Source organism: Arachis hypogaea, chromosome 19, assembly GCF_003086295.3.
Source record: "Arachis hypogaea cultivar Tifrunner chromosome 19, arahy.Tifrunner.gnm2.J5K5, whole genome shotgun sequence".
Classification (NCBI taxonomy): Eukaryota; Viridiplantae; Streptophyta; class Magnoliopsida; order Fabales; family Fabaceae; genus Arachis; species Arachis hypogaea.
Genome location: NC_092054.1, coordinates 99,624,511 through 99,637,091, shown reverse-complemented (window position 1 = coordinate 99,637,091; position 12,581 = coordinate 99,624,511). Strand labels below are relative to the sequence as shown.

Below are 12,581 nucleotides of genomic sequence, written 5' to 3'. Positions count from 1 at the left end.
GATGGTTTCAGTGGCTAAGAGAAGGGGGGGTTGAATCTTAGCCCCCTTTTTATGTTGCTAACACTTGCTGAACTCAGAGAAGACTTTTCTATTTTAGCTCATCTCTGGACACGAGACTTTTTGTTTTTGCTCGTCACTTGCCACGAGACATTTTGATTTTTGCTCCTGTGCAGTATAAAACAGAAATGGAGTTGGAGAGAGGAAAGATTACACCCAGATATATCCTGGTTCAGCTGCTAAGTGCAGTGCAGCCTACATCCAGTCTCCATCACAAACATGATGGAATTTCACTATAATCAATCTGATTACAACTTGTAAAGTGCTAACCCAACTTACAAGGGGATTCCCACAGAATCATGAAACACAACATAGATGAACAAAGGAACTCTAAGACATCTATGGCTTTTTCTTTTAATTTTGCACTCTCTGCCTTTTTCGCTCTATGGCTTTTTCATTACAAACCTCACTGTTTGCCTTTTACCATGAGACTCAAGACATGACAAAATTAAACAGAAAATTACAAAACTGAATACATTGAAGGAGAAGAGAAAACTGTTAGCTCAGGTAGCTCTGAGAACTCTGTGCCTTGCACTCTCAAATTTTCTCCTTGCTTCAAACAGTGGCTGTCCACCCTTAATATAGAAGAGGGGAGCCTCCACTTATTGAAGCCAAAACCGAACCAACTTCTTCCTCCTTCAACAAACCGGTTCGGCCACATAGAGAGAGAAGAGATAACCATGCATTAACCAACATGCAATTACCTCTAGTCCTTTCTTGATCATCACCCTTCATCAATCCGAGCTCTCCATCCTTGGCTTGCTTTCCAAGATGGAATTCTGGCCCTTGATGCTTCATGATGATGATGACTTCATCTGCTTCAATCTCTGCCTTCAACCATCACTTCGCCACTCTAGCTACTCCCTGTGGTGGTTGAGCAGAATCAAAGACAAGCCATGCTTCAAGAATCTCCCTTGCTGGCCGAGATCTTCTTCTTCCTTTTTGAGCATGGAAAGCTCAAGATAACCTCACCAAATTTGACCACATTTGGTAAGTATCTTAGCCACAGCTCATTTTTATTTTAGTATGTTTTCTTGCCATCATTAGCTTGATGGTCTTGATGCATGCATCTTCTTCCTTCTGTTGGTTGAAGAACATTTCTTCCATTATTTCCTGGATAAGGACCGAAGAAAGAAGAGAAGCAAATAGAGAGAAGGAAGAAAGAGAAAAGCAAAGCTATGAGAGTTATGATGGATAAAATAATTAGGTGCATTTCTCCAAGCTTGTGAAGTAGCGTGTAAGCTACCATTAATTTCCATCAAATCACTTGACTTTTTTTCTTTCATATTCCCAAGGACTGCATTAACTTTTCTTTATAAAATTTGAGTTCCATAATAAGTTAATGTGAAGTCCGTTGGAAGCATGCAACCAAAGTTCAATGAGTTGGGTTTTCATCTTTGTGCCTCAATTCCATTTTTCTTTTCGGACCATGCATGCATAACAAATTGGGCTTAGTGATACTATTTAAATTCTGGCCCATTTGGTTAACATTTGCTTTCTTGATGAAAATTATTTCGGATCAAGCATAAGAGGCTCTCATCAAAAATTAACCATGGGCTTGGTTGTAAGCAACATTAAGCTTGGCCCAACAATATAAAATTTCAGCCACTTAGTATACAATCATGCAACAAGGCTGGTTTTTTTTTTTTTGGGCTTAAGCCAGAAACTCATTTTTCGGCCCAATATTAAAACCTGCAACAAAAATTATTTAATCAAATCAGATTATTAATTTTTGCAGTTAATTATTTTTAATAATGTTTATTCATCATAAATATTAATTAAGAGTTTTCCAAACTCATCAATGGTCAACTTAGAGCTCTTTGTGGAATTAAGAGTAAGAAGGAGTTGTGTAGTGGTTGGAAACATCACTCTAAGTTCATGATGGTTACATGCTCAAAGTTGAATGGCAATGTTTGGTGTGGAGCTAAATTGTGTGGGTCTAGGAGAATGTTTGGATGCTTATTTGAGAATTCTAAGGTCATGCCACCCAATTGGAATCATGATGATCAATTTGAAGATGGGTGTCAAAACAAAGTGTGGGATCCCGGATCGCACAAGGAGAATCAAATTTGGAAGCCCATGGTTTGTGTGGAACTCCATCAAGGCTTGGAGTTATCATCTTTGAAGACTAAAGCTTATTGGAAATTCAAGCATTGGTGGATGTTCAAGGATAGCTTCAAGCACAAGCCACCATAAGAGGAGCTCCTCATAAGTCCAACTTAAGGACAATAAACAAAAGTGCTAGGTGGGAGACAACCCGCCATGGTAAATTCTTTTCATTTTTCCCTTTTGTACATATTAGTAATTAGTTTAATTTCATGTCTTGTTTGATTAGTTGAGTTTAATTAGGAGTCTAGTAGGTTAAATAAGGTTTTGTGGTATTTTGGTAGTTGTTCGGAGGTTTGGAATGCTTGGATTGGTGCAAGAACTTAGGAAAATATTGAAAAACAGAGCACCACCCACGCGCACGCGCACTCTACGCGTACGCGTGCCCAAGTATTTTCGGCCATCCACGCGCACGGGCCATGTATGCGTACGCGTGGATTGAGTTTTTCCACCCCTCCATACATTCACCCGAGAGTTGTGCCTGAAGTGTGCCAACTTTGTGCCCAAAGGCGCGCGCACGTGTACCTTGCGCGTCCGCGTCGACTCTCTGCCTTGCCATGCACGCATACGCGCACTGCACGCGTACGCGTCGCTTCCATTTCATCAATCCACGCTTACGCGCACATGACGCGCATGCGTGGATTGCCATGTTTCACTCACCTTCTTTTATTCTCCTCTTTCCATTTCTTTCCTTCTTCTCTTCTCTTTCCACCCTTAAATCATCATCCAACACTACCAAGCATCATGTAACACCATTTCTTTTAGTTAGTTAGTTAGTTTAATTTTTTATTTCCATTATAAGTGTTGGATTACTGATCTTGTTTACCATTTACTGCTGCTTATTACTATTGGGATGTTAGTTTAACATCATTGTCGTTATTGTCATTGTTGGATTCCTTTGTTGAGGTTGCAATTTATTACTTGGTTTGGAATTTTTCATGTTTAACACTTTTGAATACCAAGTACTTGTTACATTGCCTTCATGCATCTTATCTCTTTGAATTGCATGTTTTGGGCCACCATGCATTCATCATCCATCGTTAGACAATTGTATATTATCATTGCATTTTTTTAGGTGATGCTTGTTTATGGTTCACCCTTATTCACATCACTTATTTCATGCATTGGGATTGTAGAATTGTGAAATTGGATCGAAGGCTTACCTAGTGACATATTTTTGAGCTTTTCAAGCTTTGTGGACCATGCTTGCTATGTGATTGACTTTTGACTTCTATATCCTTTTTTCTAAGTTCTATAGCATCCATGTGTTCCACCTCTATGTCACATAGGTGTTGCAACAACTTCAATAGGTGTCATTGATTGTGGTGTAAGTTTCATATACCATTATGTTCATTAAGTTCACTTACACATCAATCAAAGTCCATGCATTATCCAATTTCACCATTGCTTGATTTTTGCTTGAATGCTTTTATGCTTCTTCACTACTTCTTGGGTTGTTTTAACCTATGAATCTTTTAAAGTATCTCAAGCACACTAGAATGAGTGAAGTGCATGTTTTATTTTGTGTAGTTGTGACACAACTTTTTGTACTAGTGTATGTGTATTCTAAACCGCGCGCAATTTTAGAACCCACACACCTATTTTTCATCAATGTCACACCAATTCACCCACTTAATTCTAGTGATTTACCTCATTCCAACAATACCCGCTTCCTTCCTTTTGTATTTTCTCATCTTACAGTGTTTATTTTATTTTTCACGATCGATGCACCACAAGCAAAAATGGAAGCGGAAGGAAGAACACGCAGCACCGGTTGACCTACCAGCTGAAGGTAGCAACTCGAAAGTCGCCGTACCCCCTTGCTCATCTTTGAGTGCACCGAGGACGGTGCAAACTTTTAAGTGTGGGGAGGTCGTCCGACCGCTCGGCATTTTTGGGTTGGCCACCAAGAAGGAAAGGAATGAGAAAGCTTCTAGATGGGGCAACAGACAAGTTCACCCGCACAACCCTTTGAAGAAACTCATCAATTGTAGCAACCCGTCCACCTTGCTCTTCCTTGCATGCACCGAGGACGGTGCAAATTTCTAAGTGTGGGGAGGTCGTTCGACCGATCTCCATGGGTAACAATTTCCTTTTTCAACACCAATTTTTAATTTTTGTCTTTGTTTAGTTAGTTGTTGCATTGCATAATAGGTTGCATGTTAGTTAAAATTTGTACATATTTCACCATTTCCTTTTTATGTTAGGACTACTTGGGTAGGGTGATGATTTCTTTTCCAAGAAAAATTGTTTTAGGGCACCCTACCAATTTAAAATTTTTTTTTTGTGAACTTGATTGAAGAATTTATTTTGGAACATGGTTTTTAAGTTAAGAACACAAGCATGTGAGTTTTGAGCCCAATTGTGTGGTTACATCATATAACCACTTATTTTCATTCTTGTGTGCACTATTCTCTTTCTATGATTGTGATCTTTGATTTGTTTGATTCTATATGTCCATTATTCCATATATACATGCATTTATATGATTGAGACCATCATTTCATTTAGCTCACTTACCCAAATAGCCTACCTTTCATCAACCATTGTTAGCCAAATTTGAGCCTATTTAATCCCTTTTGTTCTTAATGTTAGCACATCACTACCCTTAAGTGAAAAACAAAATAAATGTCCTTAATTTGGATCTTTGTTTAGCTTAGGCTAGTGAGAGTGTGTATCATTTGGGTATGGGAAACTTGGGGCATTGGTTGAGGTAAAAGTGTAATTTTTAATTTTTTTAAAAAATATTGGGAATTGGGTACATATTCATGCACTATATGTAAAACCATATGCATTGATACGTTTGTATATACTTTAGAAAAAAAAAGAAAGTGATAAAGAAAAAAAATATATATATATATATATATATATATATATATAAAGAGAAAAAGAAATAAAAAGGGGACAAAAATGCCCCAAAGTAAAGTAATAAAAATCAATGCATATGGAATGTGAATTAAGAAGAATGCATGAGTATGTGAAAAAGTGGAAATCATGGGTAGCTAGGTTGTGTATTAGAATTGTATAGGTTGTTACATGTGTTAGGTGAGAGCTTAGGCTAATCAAAGATACAAATTTTAAGCTCACTTGACCATATGCATCCATACCTTTACCCTAGCCCCATTACAACCTATGAATAAGTCCTCATGATGAATGTATGCATGCATTGAATAATTGTTGATTGTTAGATGAAAAACAAATCATGGAAAGCATGATTAGAAGAGAATTGAGTGATCGACCCTATACACTAGAGTGACTAGAGCGGATACACTTCCGGTGAGGGTTCGGTACTCAATTCCTTGTTCCCAGCTTTCATGAGCTTTTCTTCTTGCAAGTCTATTTGAACTTCAATTGTGATATTTGAATTGGTAGAGTTTGTGAGTCGTCATATGACCTTAGCCCTACTTGTTCATATGTATTCTTGGAGATTGATTTACTTTTAACCAAGTAGGTAGAATCATTTTGCGTTTAGTTGCATACATATAGATAGGTTTATATAGTTTATTTGCATTGAATAAATGTTCATACCCCTTTTCTTGTCCTTCTTTATTCTTAGCATGAGGACATGCTTGGTTTAAGTGTGGGGAGATTTGATAAACCCCAATTTTGTGGTTAATCTTGTGCTTATTTTGGGGGATTTTATCAACTTTTCTCACATTTATTCAATGAAATAGCATGGTTTTGCAATTCTCCCTTGATTTGTGCTTAAATGTGAAAACATGCTTTTTAGGCCCTAAAATTGGTGATTTTAATTCACTTTAATTCCATTTGATACCTTGATATGTTTGTTGAGTGATTTCAGGTTCATAAGGCAAGTATTGGATGGAAGAAGTGAGGAGAAAAGCATGCAAAGTGGGAGAACTCATGAAGAAATGAAGGAACCGTAAAGCTGTCAAGTCCGACCTCTTCGCACTCAAATGACCATAACTTGAGCTACAGAGGTCCAAATGAGACGGTTTTAGTTGCGTTGGAAAGATAACATCCGGGGCTTCAAAATGATATAAAATTTGTTATATGTTTGCTGACGCATAGGGACGCGCACGTGCCATGTACGCGCACGCGCTGATGGAGCACGTGGGTCCACTAAAGAGAAATCGCCCCCAGCGATTTTGCAGCTCATTTTGGGCCCAATCCAACCCATTTCTGATGATATTGAACCCAAGGATTGAAGAGGAAATGAACCAAGTAGTCATAGTTTAGTTTTTCATGATGTTTTAGGGTTAGAATTCTAGAGAGAGAGGCTCTCCCCTCTCTCTAGATTTTAGGGTAGTTTTAGTTAATTCTTCTTGGATCCAAGTTATAATTCTTGTCTTGATTTAGTTCTTCCTTTTAATTTCTTGTTATTACATATCTACTCTTCTAGTTTTACTTGTCATTTCCTTTATTTTGTCTCTTTTATGTTTATGAACAATTGTTGGATTTTCATTTTCTTTCAATGCAATTTTATGTTTCCATGCTCTTTGATGTTGATTTTGATTGTTATTATTGATTTCTTGCAATTGGTAGCTGGTAGATTTATTATTTTTGCACTTTTTTTATGCTTTCCTTTTATGCCTTCTAAGTGTTTGATAAAATGCTTGGTTGGATGTTAGAGTAGATTTTGAGCATTCTTGGCTTGGAAAGAGTAATTGGGCAATCTTGAGTCATAAAAATCCAACTCATGTTGGTGATCTAGAGTTGTTAGCTAATATTGTTTCTATTGACGCTAATCTTTTGCTAATTTAATTAGTAAGTTGATTAGGACTTTTGGATTGAGATTAGCTAGTCTTATTAGACTTTCTTTCATGGAAGATAATATGATACCTTCTTCCAATGTTGGAGATGACGTAATAAGATAAATTCTTGTTATTATTGTGGTATGATTGATTAGTCTTGTTTGACTTTCTCCCTATTTGTTGGAGTTGACTAAATAAGATGAATTAATCATTGTATGACTAGGATGGGAAGCTTATGATCTCAAACCTTGCCATGAATGTCTCTCTTTATTAATTGCTTCCTTTAATTGCTCTCTTTACTTTTGTTGCACATTAAATTTCTCGCCCTCTTATCAATCAAAACCCCCCTTGCATCTTCATAGCCAATAATTGATCACTTCATTGCAATTCCTTGTGAGACAACCCGGAGTCCAAATACTCCGGTAAATTCTTATTTGGGGTTTGTACATGTGACAACTTAAATTTTTGTATGAAAGGACTATTGTTTGGTTTAGAAACTATACTTTACAATGAGAATTAATTCAATTGAGGAAATTCTATATCAACAAGAGTTCGTTCATCATCTATCCTCTCTACCATAAGCAAGTTTGATCAATCTTAGTGTATCATGTAACTGGTTTATTAAATCCAACTTCCATTGGAATAATTGGAAATTCCAAATTTATTCAACCCCATTCCACAACTCACAATCTCTTTTTTTTTTTTTGAAAGAAAGTAGCTCAACACAAGTGGAGCGTATGAAAAACAACAAACTGGAGTAACAAACAATCGAAAAGAAAAGAAACTATGCAACACAAGAGCGATAATCTTTATCCTTTGTCATCTCTGGCATTGCCATCAACAACAAAAAGGATCCACACCTAGCCACTCCTTGTAGTTTGTACAGCACAAATTAGTAACATCTTCAACCCATTTTCCTTTATGCTGAAAAATTCTTGTATTCCTTTCCAGCCAGATATTCCAAATAATCGCACAGAAGCACACCATCCAATTCTTGTGCACCTCCTTGCTATAGGATATCTCAGTCCAACTTAGGAAATGCTCCCTCAACGTCCTTGGACACGTCCATTGCCTACCAATAAATGATAGCCAAGTACACCAAACCTGCCAAGAAAATTCACAACCAAGAAACAAATGGTGACCATTTTCAACACCTTTATTACATAACACGCAAATAACATCTTCCTGGTTGATGACCCCAAACCGACTCAACCTCTCCTTAGTGTTGACCTTCCTAGTCAATACAAACCAGACAAATAGTTCAACTCTTGGCGGCACTAGCCCTTTCCAAATTGTCCTGGTAAAGCTGTAGCTTGTTATATCCTCTGGAGTTATTTCCGCCTGCAAAACCTGCACAAAAGAGTTAGTAGAAAATACTTCTTGTTTATCAAATTTCCACACGACTCTATCCTCTCTGCCATTAGTAAGTTTGACCAGTCTAAGTGTATCATGTAGCTGGTTCACTAAATCCAACTCCCACTAGAATAATTCTCGCCTCCATTAGAAGTTCTAGATCCACTCAACCCCATCCCAAAACCCACAGTCCCCTATAACGGATCTTTTTTTGTTTGAAACTGAGAAGAGTCTTGGAAACTGATCTTTTAGAGAACCAACACGCAACCATACATCCTTCCGAAAACGAGTCCCTCTCCCATCACCAACCTCCATTGACAGCCCAGTGACCATCTTCTGTCTTACTTGCTTATCCCTAAACTGTATCTGGCATATATCCTTTCAAGGGCCTCCCCGCACAGGTAGAACCTGAGAAGACAACGTCACATTTGGGTCCAGGTTATTGCAAGAGCAGACCACCTTCTTCCACAGCGGGCACTCCTCCTTAGAAAAGCGCCACTACCACTTAAATGAAAGGGTTGTATTGCGCACCATGGCATCCCCAACACCTAGACCACCAAGTTTTTTCGTTGTATGCACCAACTCCCACCTGACCAAGGCCATACCATTTTTACCATCTTCCTTACTCCACAAAAATCGTCTCTGTAGAGAGATCAGTTTCTCTGCAACAGCCTTTCACATCTTATATAGACTCAGATAATAAACAGAGAGACTGTTTAGCACAGATTTGATTAGCACTAACTTACCGGCTTTATTAAGGACCTTGACTTTCCATATGCTCAGTTTATCCTCCACTTTGTCTATAATTGGCTTCCAAGTCTTCACCAATCTCGGGTTAGCTCCTAGCGAGATCCCCAAGTATTTAACTGGGAGAGAGGCTTCTTGACAGCCCAATACGCTGCACATGCGCTGTACCCATCGATCCTCACAGTTGATTGGAATCAAGCTGGATTTGTCAAAGTTAATACTTAACCCCGACATCAATTCAAAGCAACGGAGAATCCGCCTATAATTTTTAACAGTCTCTTCCTCTGGAGGACAAAACAAAATGGTATCATCCGCAAACTGTAGGTGTGGCAGCTCAATATGATCTCTACCAACCAGTAGCGGAGATATGCGGCCGTTTCTAACCGCTTTCCCAAACATCCTGTGTAGTACATCCACAACAAGTACAAATAGAAATGGAGATAGTGGATCACCTTGCCGAAGACCCCTTTCCATCTTGAATGGCTTAGAAGGTGAGCCGTTTATCAATATCGACATGGAACATGTACTGACACACTCCATGACCCACCCTCTCATTCTCTGTTCAAATCCCATCTTCTACATCACAAGATCCACAAAGCTCCACTTGACTCTATCATATGCTTTCTGGAAATCTAACTTTATTATCACCGCTTCCTTCTTCCTCCTTTTAATCCATTGTACTGTTTCGCAAGCAATAAGAGCCCCATCATGAATCTTTCATCCTTTTACAAAAGCACTCTGTGTCTCACCTACTAGTCCTGGCATTACCGCTCGTATTCTTCTAACCAACATCTTCGAGATGACTTTATACACACACCCTACCATGCTAATTGGCCTGAGATCTTTGATTTCCTTTGCCCCCGTAAACTTTGGTGCCAGTGCCACCTAGGTGAGATTGGCATCCGCTGGTAGCCTAGAAGACTGGAAAAAATCGAACACCATTGCCGTGATCTTAGGACCAATTTCATCCCAACACTTCTTGATGAAGTTCATGTTGTACCCATCACTTTCAAGAGCCTTGGAAGATTCACAATCCCAAACTGCTTCCCTAACCTCCTCAGTAGTCGGTTGCATCTCCAAAGCCAAAGCATCCTCTTCACTGATCATTTCCACCAGCCCGTCTTTGAACCCCACCATTGGAGACTCCTCCTGATGATACAAGTCCTTGTAGAAATTCCTAATCACAATCTTATTCCTCGCTTGATTCCTTATCAATCTTCCATTAATGACCAATGCATCAATCCTATTGTTTCTCCTATTGTCTTGAGCGCTACATCTGTTTCCAATGTAGTTCTTTTCTCACATACCATTTCTCACAGCAAGCTACAAGCGCCCTCCTTCTTGCCTCCATCGTTCCATCATAAATCCCTTCACCCACCATGTCATCAATCTTCTTAATCTCTTCCTCAAACTTTAGAATCTTCTTGTCCATGTCGCCAAAATTGGCTTTATGCCATCTCCCTAGTGGAATTGTCAAAGCCTTCAATTTATCTGTGAATTGCACATCTCCTAAACCTCTCCATTCCTCCCTTACCATCCTTAGGGAACCCTCATGCGTAAACCATGAGTCAAGCCTTCTGAACGGCCTCGGTTCATGTCTGAGTGGCTTATCTTCCACTATAATGGGATAGTGGTCAGACAAACCCCTTGGGCCACCTCGTAGTCGAGTCTCCGAAAACTCCTCAAGCCATTCTATGCTCACCAGTGCCCTATCAATACGACTACAGGATCATCCTCTAAACCATATAAACTTACGATTTGTAATAGGTAAGTCCACCAAACCCATATCATGTATCCAGTTCTTGAAATCTTCCGCCGACGGGGTTAATCTATCAGTGCCGCGTCTTTCTTCCACCTGTACAATTTCATTAAAGTCCCCCATGAAACGGCAGGGAACCTGACATAAACCAGCTACGTAGCTCAACTCCTCCCACATAACAAGCTTCTCATTTCTATCATGTGCACCATAAACCAAAATAAAAGCACAATTGTAATTATTCTTCAGTATAACCCCTTCAACACACAACTATCTCTCTCCTTTATAAGAATTTCTAATTTTAAAAAAATCTTCATCCCATATTAATAACAGCCCACCGGAAGCACCAACAAACTCAACATAATCCCAACCCACACACCTATTCCCCTAAATTTTTGAAACATCAAATCTAGTCACCAACTGCCTTTTAGTCTCTACCAAGCCTAGCATGTTCAATCTACATTTGTGCTTTAGGTCCTTCACCATCCTCAATTTACCATCACCCCTTAACCCCCTAACATTCCAAGAACTAAAGGTTATTTTAAAGAATTATGGCACACCTTTTTTTGGATTTTGGGTCTGCTTCGTCTAGCTTTTGCCTTCTGTTTAGCCAATCTTCTCTTTTGAGCAATTTCTTCATTCTATTGTTGGAGAATCGCCATGATGTCGTCTTCTTCATTATATAGCTCTGCTCTGGACTCTTTTGCTAGTTTCCAAGTCCTTTTGTTCTCTATCAGCTGCTCATCTAGTCTTGTATGCTCGGTTTCACTTACACCATCATTGTTTATTTGTGCTCTGTCCCCCACACTGGCCTCATCATCACCGTAATCTTCTCCCTCATTATGGGCCTGTGTAATTCCTCCCTGAGTCACTTCAACTCCTCCCTCCGCTTTAGTACCTTCTTCATAAACTCGACCAGCTCTTCTAGCCTCATTGCCAAAATTGTGCATTCTATTACACCCGTATTCAGCCTCCATAATTCCTTGTACCTGTTCACTACCTCCATCCTTTTCGTTCATTCTTTGATCCCTTTCCATCACTGTAACTCTTCCACTTCCAGCCTTCACAACCCCATTATCATCGGTTAATCCTAGCACACCAGCCGAAACCACACCAGCCGAGACCTATCGAGCATCTTCCAGCTGGAGCACTGATAAACCACTATTTTATGATTTATCTTGTGCTTAACTGAGTAGTTTTTATCAACTCTTTACCCACTTATTCATACTATTTGCATGGTTTTACAATTTCCTTCCTGATTTTGTGCTATGATTGAAAACATGCTTCTTTGGCCTTATAATTGCTAATATTAACCCTCTCTTATTACCATCCGATGCCTTGATATGTGCGTTAAGTGATTTCAAGATTTACAGGGCAGGAATGGCACGGAGGATGAAAAGGAAGCATATAAAAGTGGAAGGAATACAACAAGTTGAAGGAACTGCAAAGCTGTCAACCTGACCCTCTCGCACTAAAACTGTCATAACTTGAGCTAAAAAGGTCCAAACGACACGGTTCCAGTTGTGTTGGAAAGCTAACGTCCGGGGCTTCGATTTTATATATAATAAGACATAGTTTCCTTGATGCTAGGCAACGCGAATGCGTGCTCTACGCGGATGCATCATAGTGATGAAAATCAGCGTGGCAGATTTCTTCTCCAGCGATTTTTGAGCTGTTTTCAACCCAGTTTGCGGCCCAGAAAACACAGATTAGAGGCTATAAAGTGGGAGAATCCATTCATTCATGATCATGCTTTCATAATTCATAATCTGAGGTTTATATGTAGTTTCAGAGAGAGAGGTTTCTCTCCTCTCTCTTAGGATTAGTATTTAGGATTTCTCTTAATT

The 12,581-nt window shown here is 39.1% G+C and overlaps 1 protein-coding gene across 1 annotated transcript; it reads right to left on the bottom strand.

Moving 5' to 3' along the window:
* Positions 1–9,863: 9,863 nt before the first annotated feature.
* On the bottom strand, positions 9,864–11,374 carry LOC140182301 (uncharacterized). The gene is made up of 4 exons (XM_072228461.1): positions 11,295–11,374; positions 10,734–10,930; positions 10,286–10,670; positions 9,864–10,185 (listed from the first exon to the last, which is right to left on the bottom strand). Exons 1-4 carry the CDS (start codon positions 11,372–11,374, stop codon positions 9,864–9,866), a joined length of 984 nt encoding a protein of 327 aa, XP_072084562.1.
* Between the last annotated feature and the right edge of the window lie 1,207 nt (positions 11,375–12,581).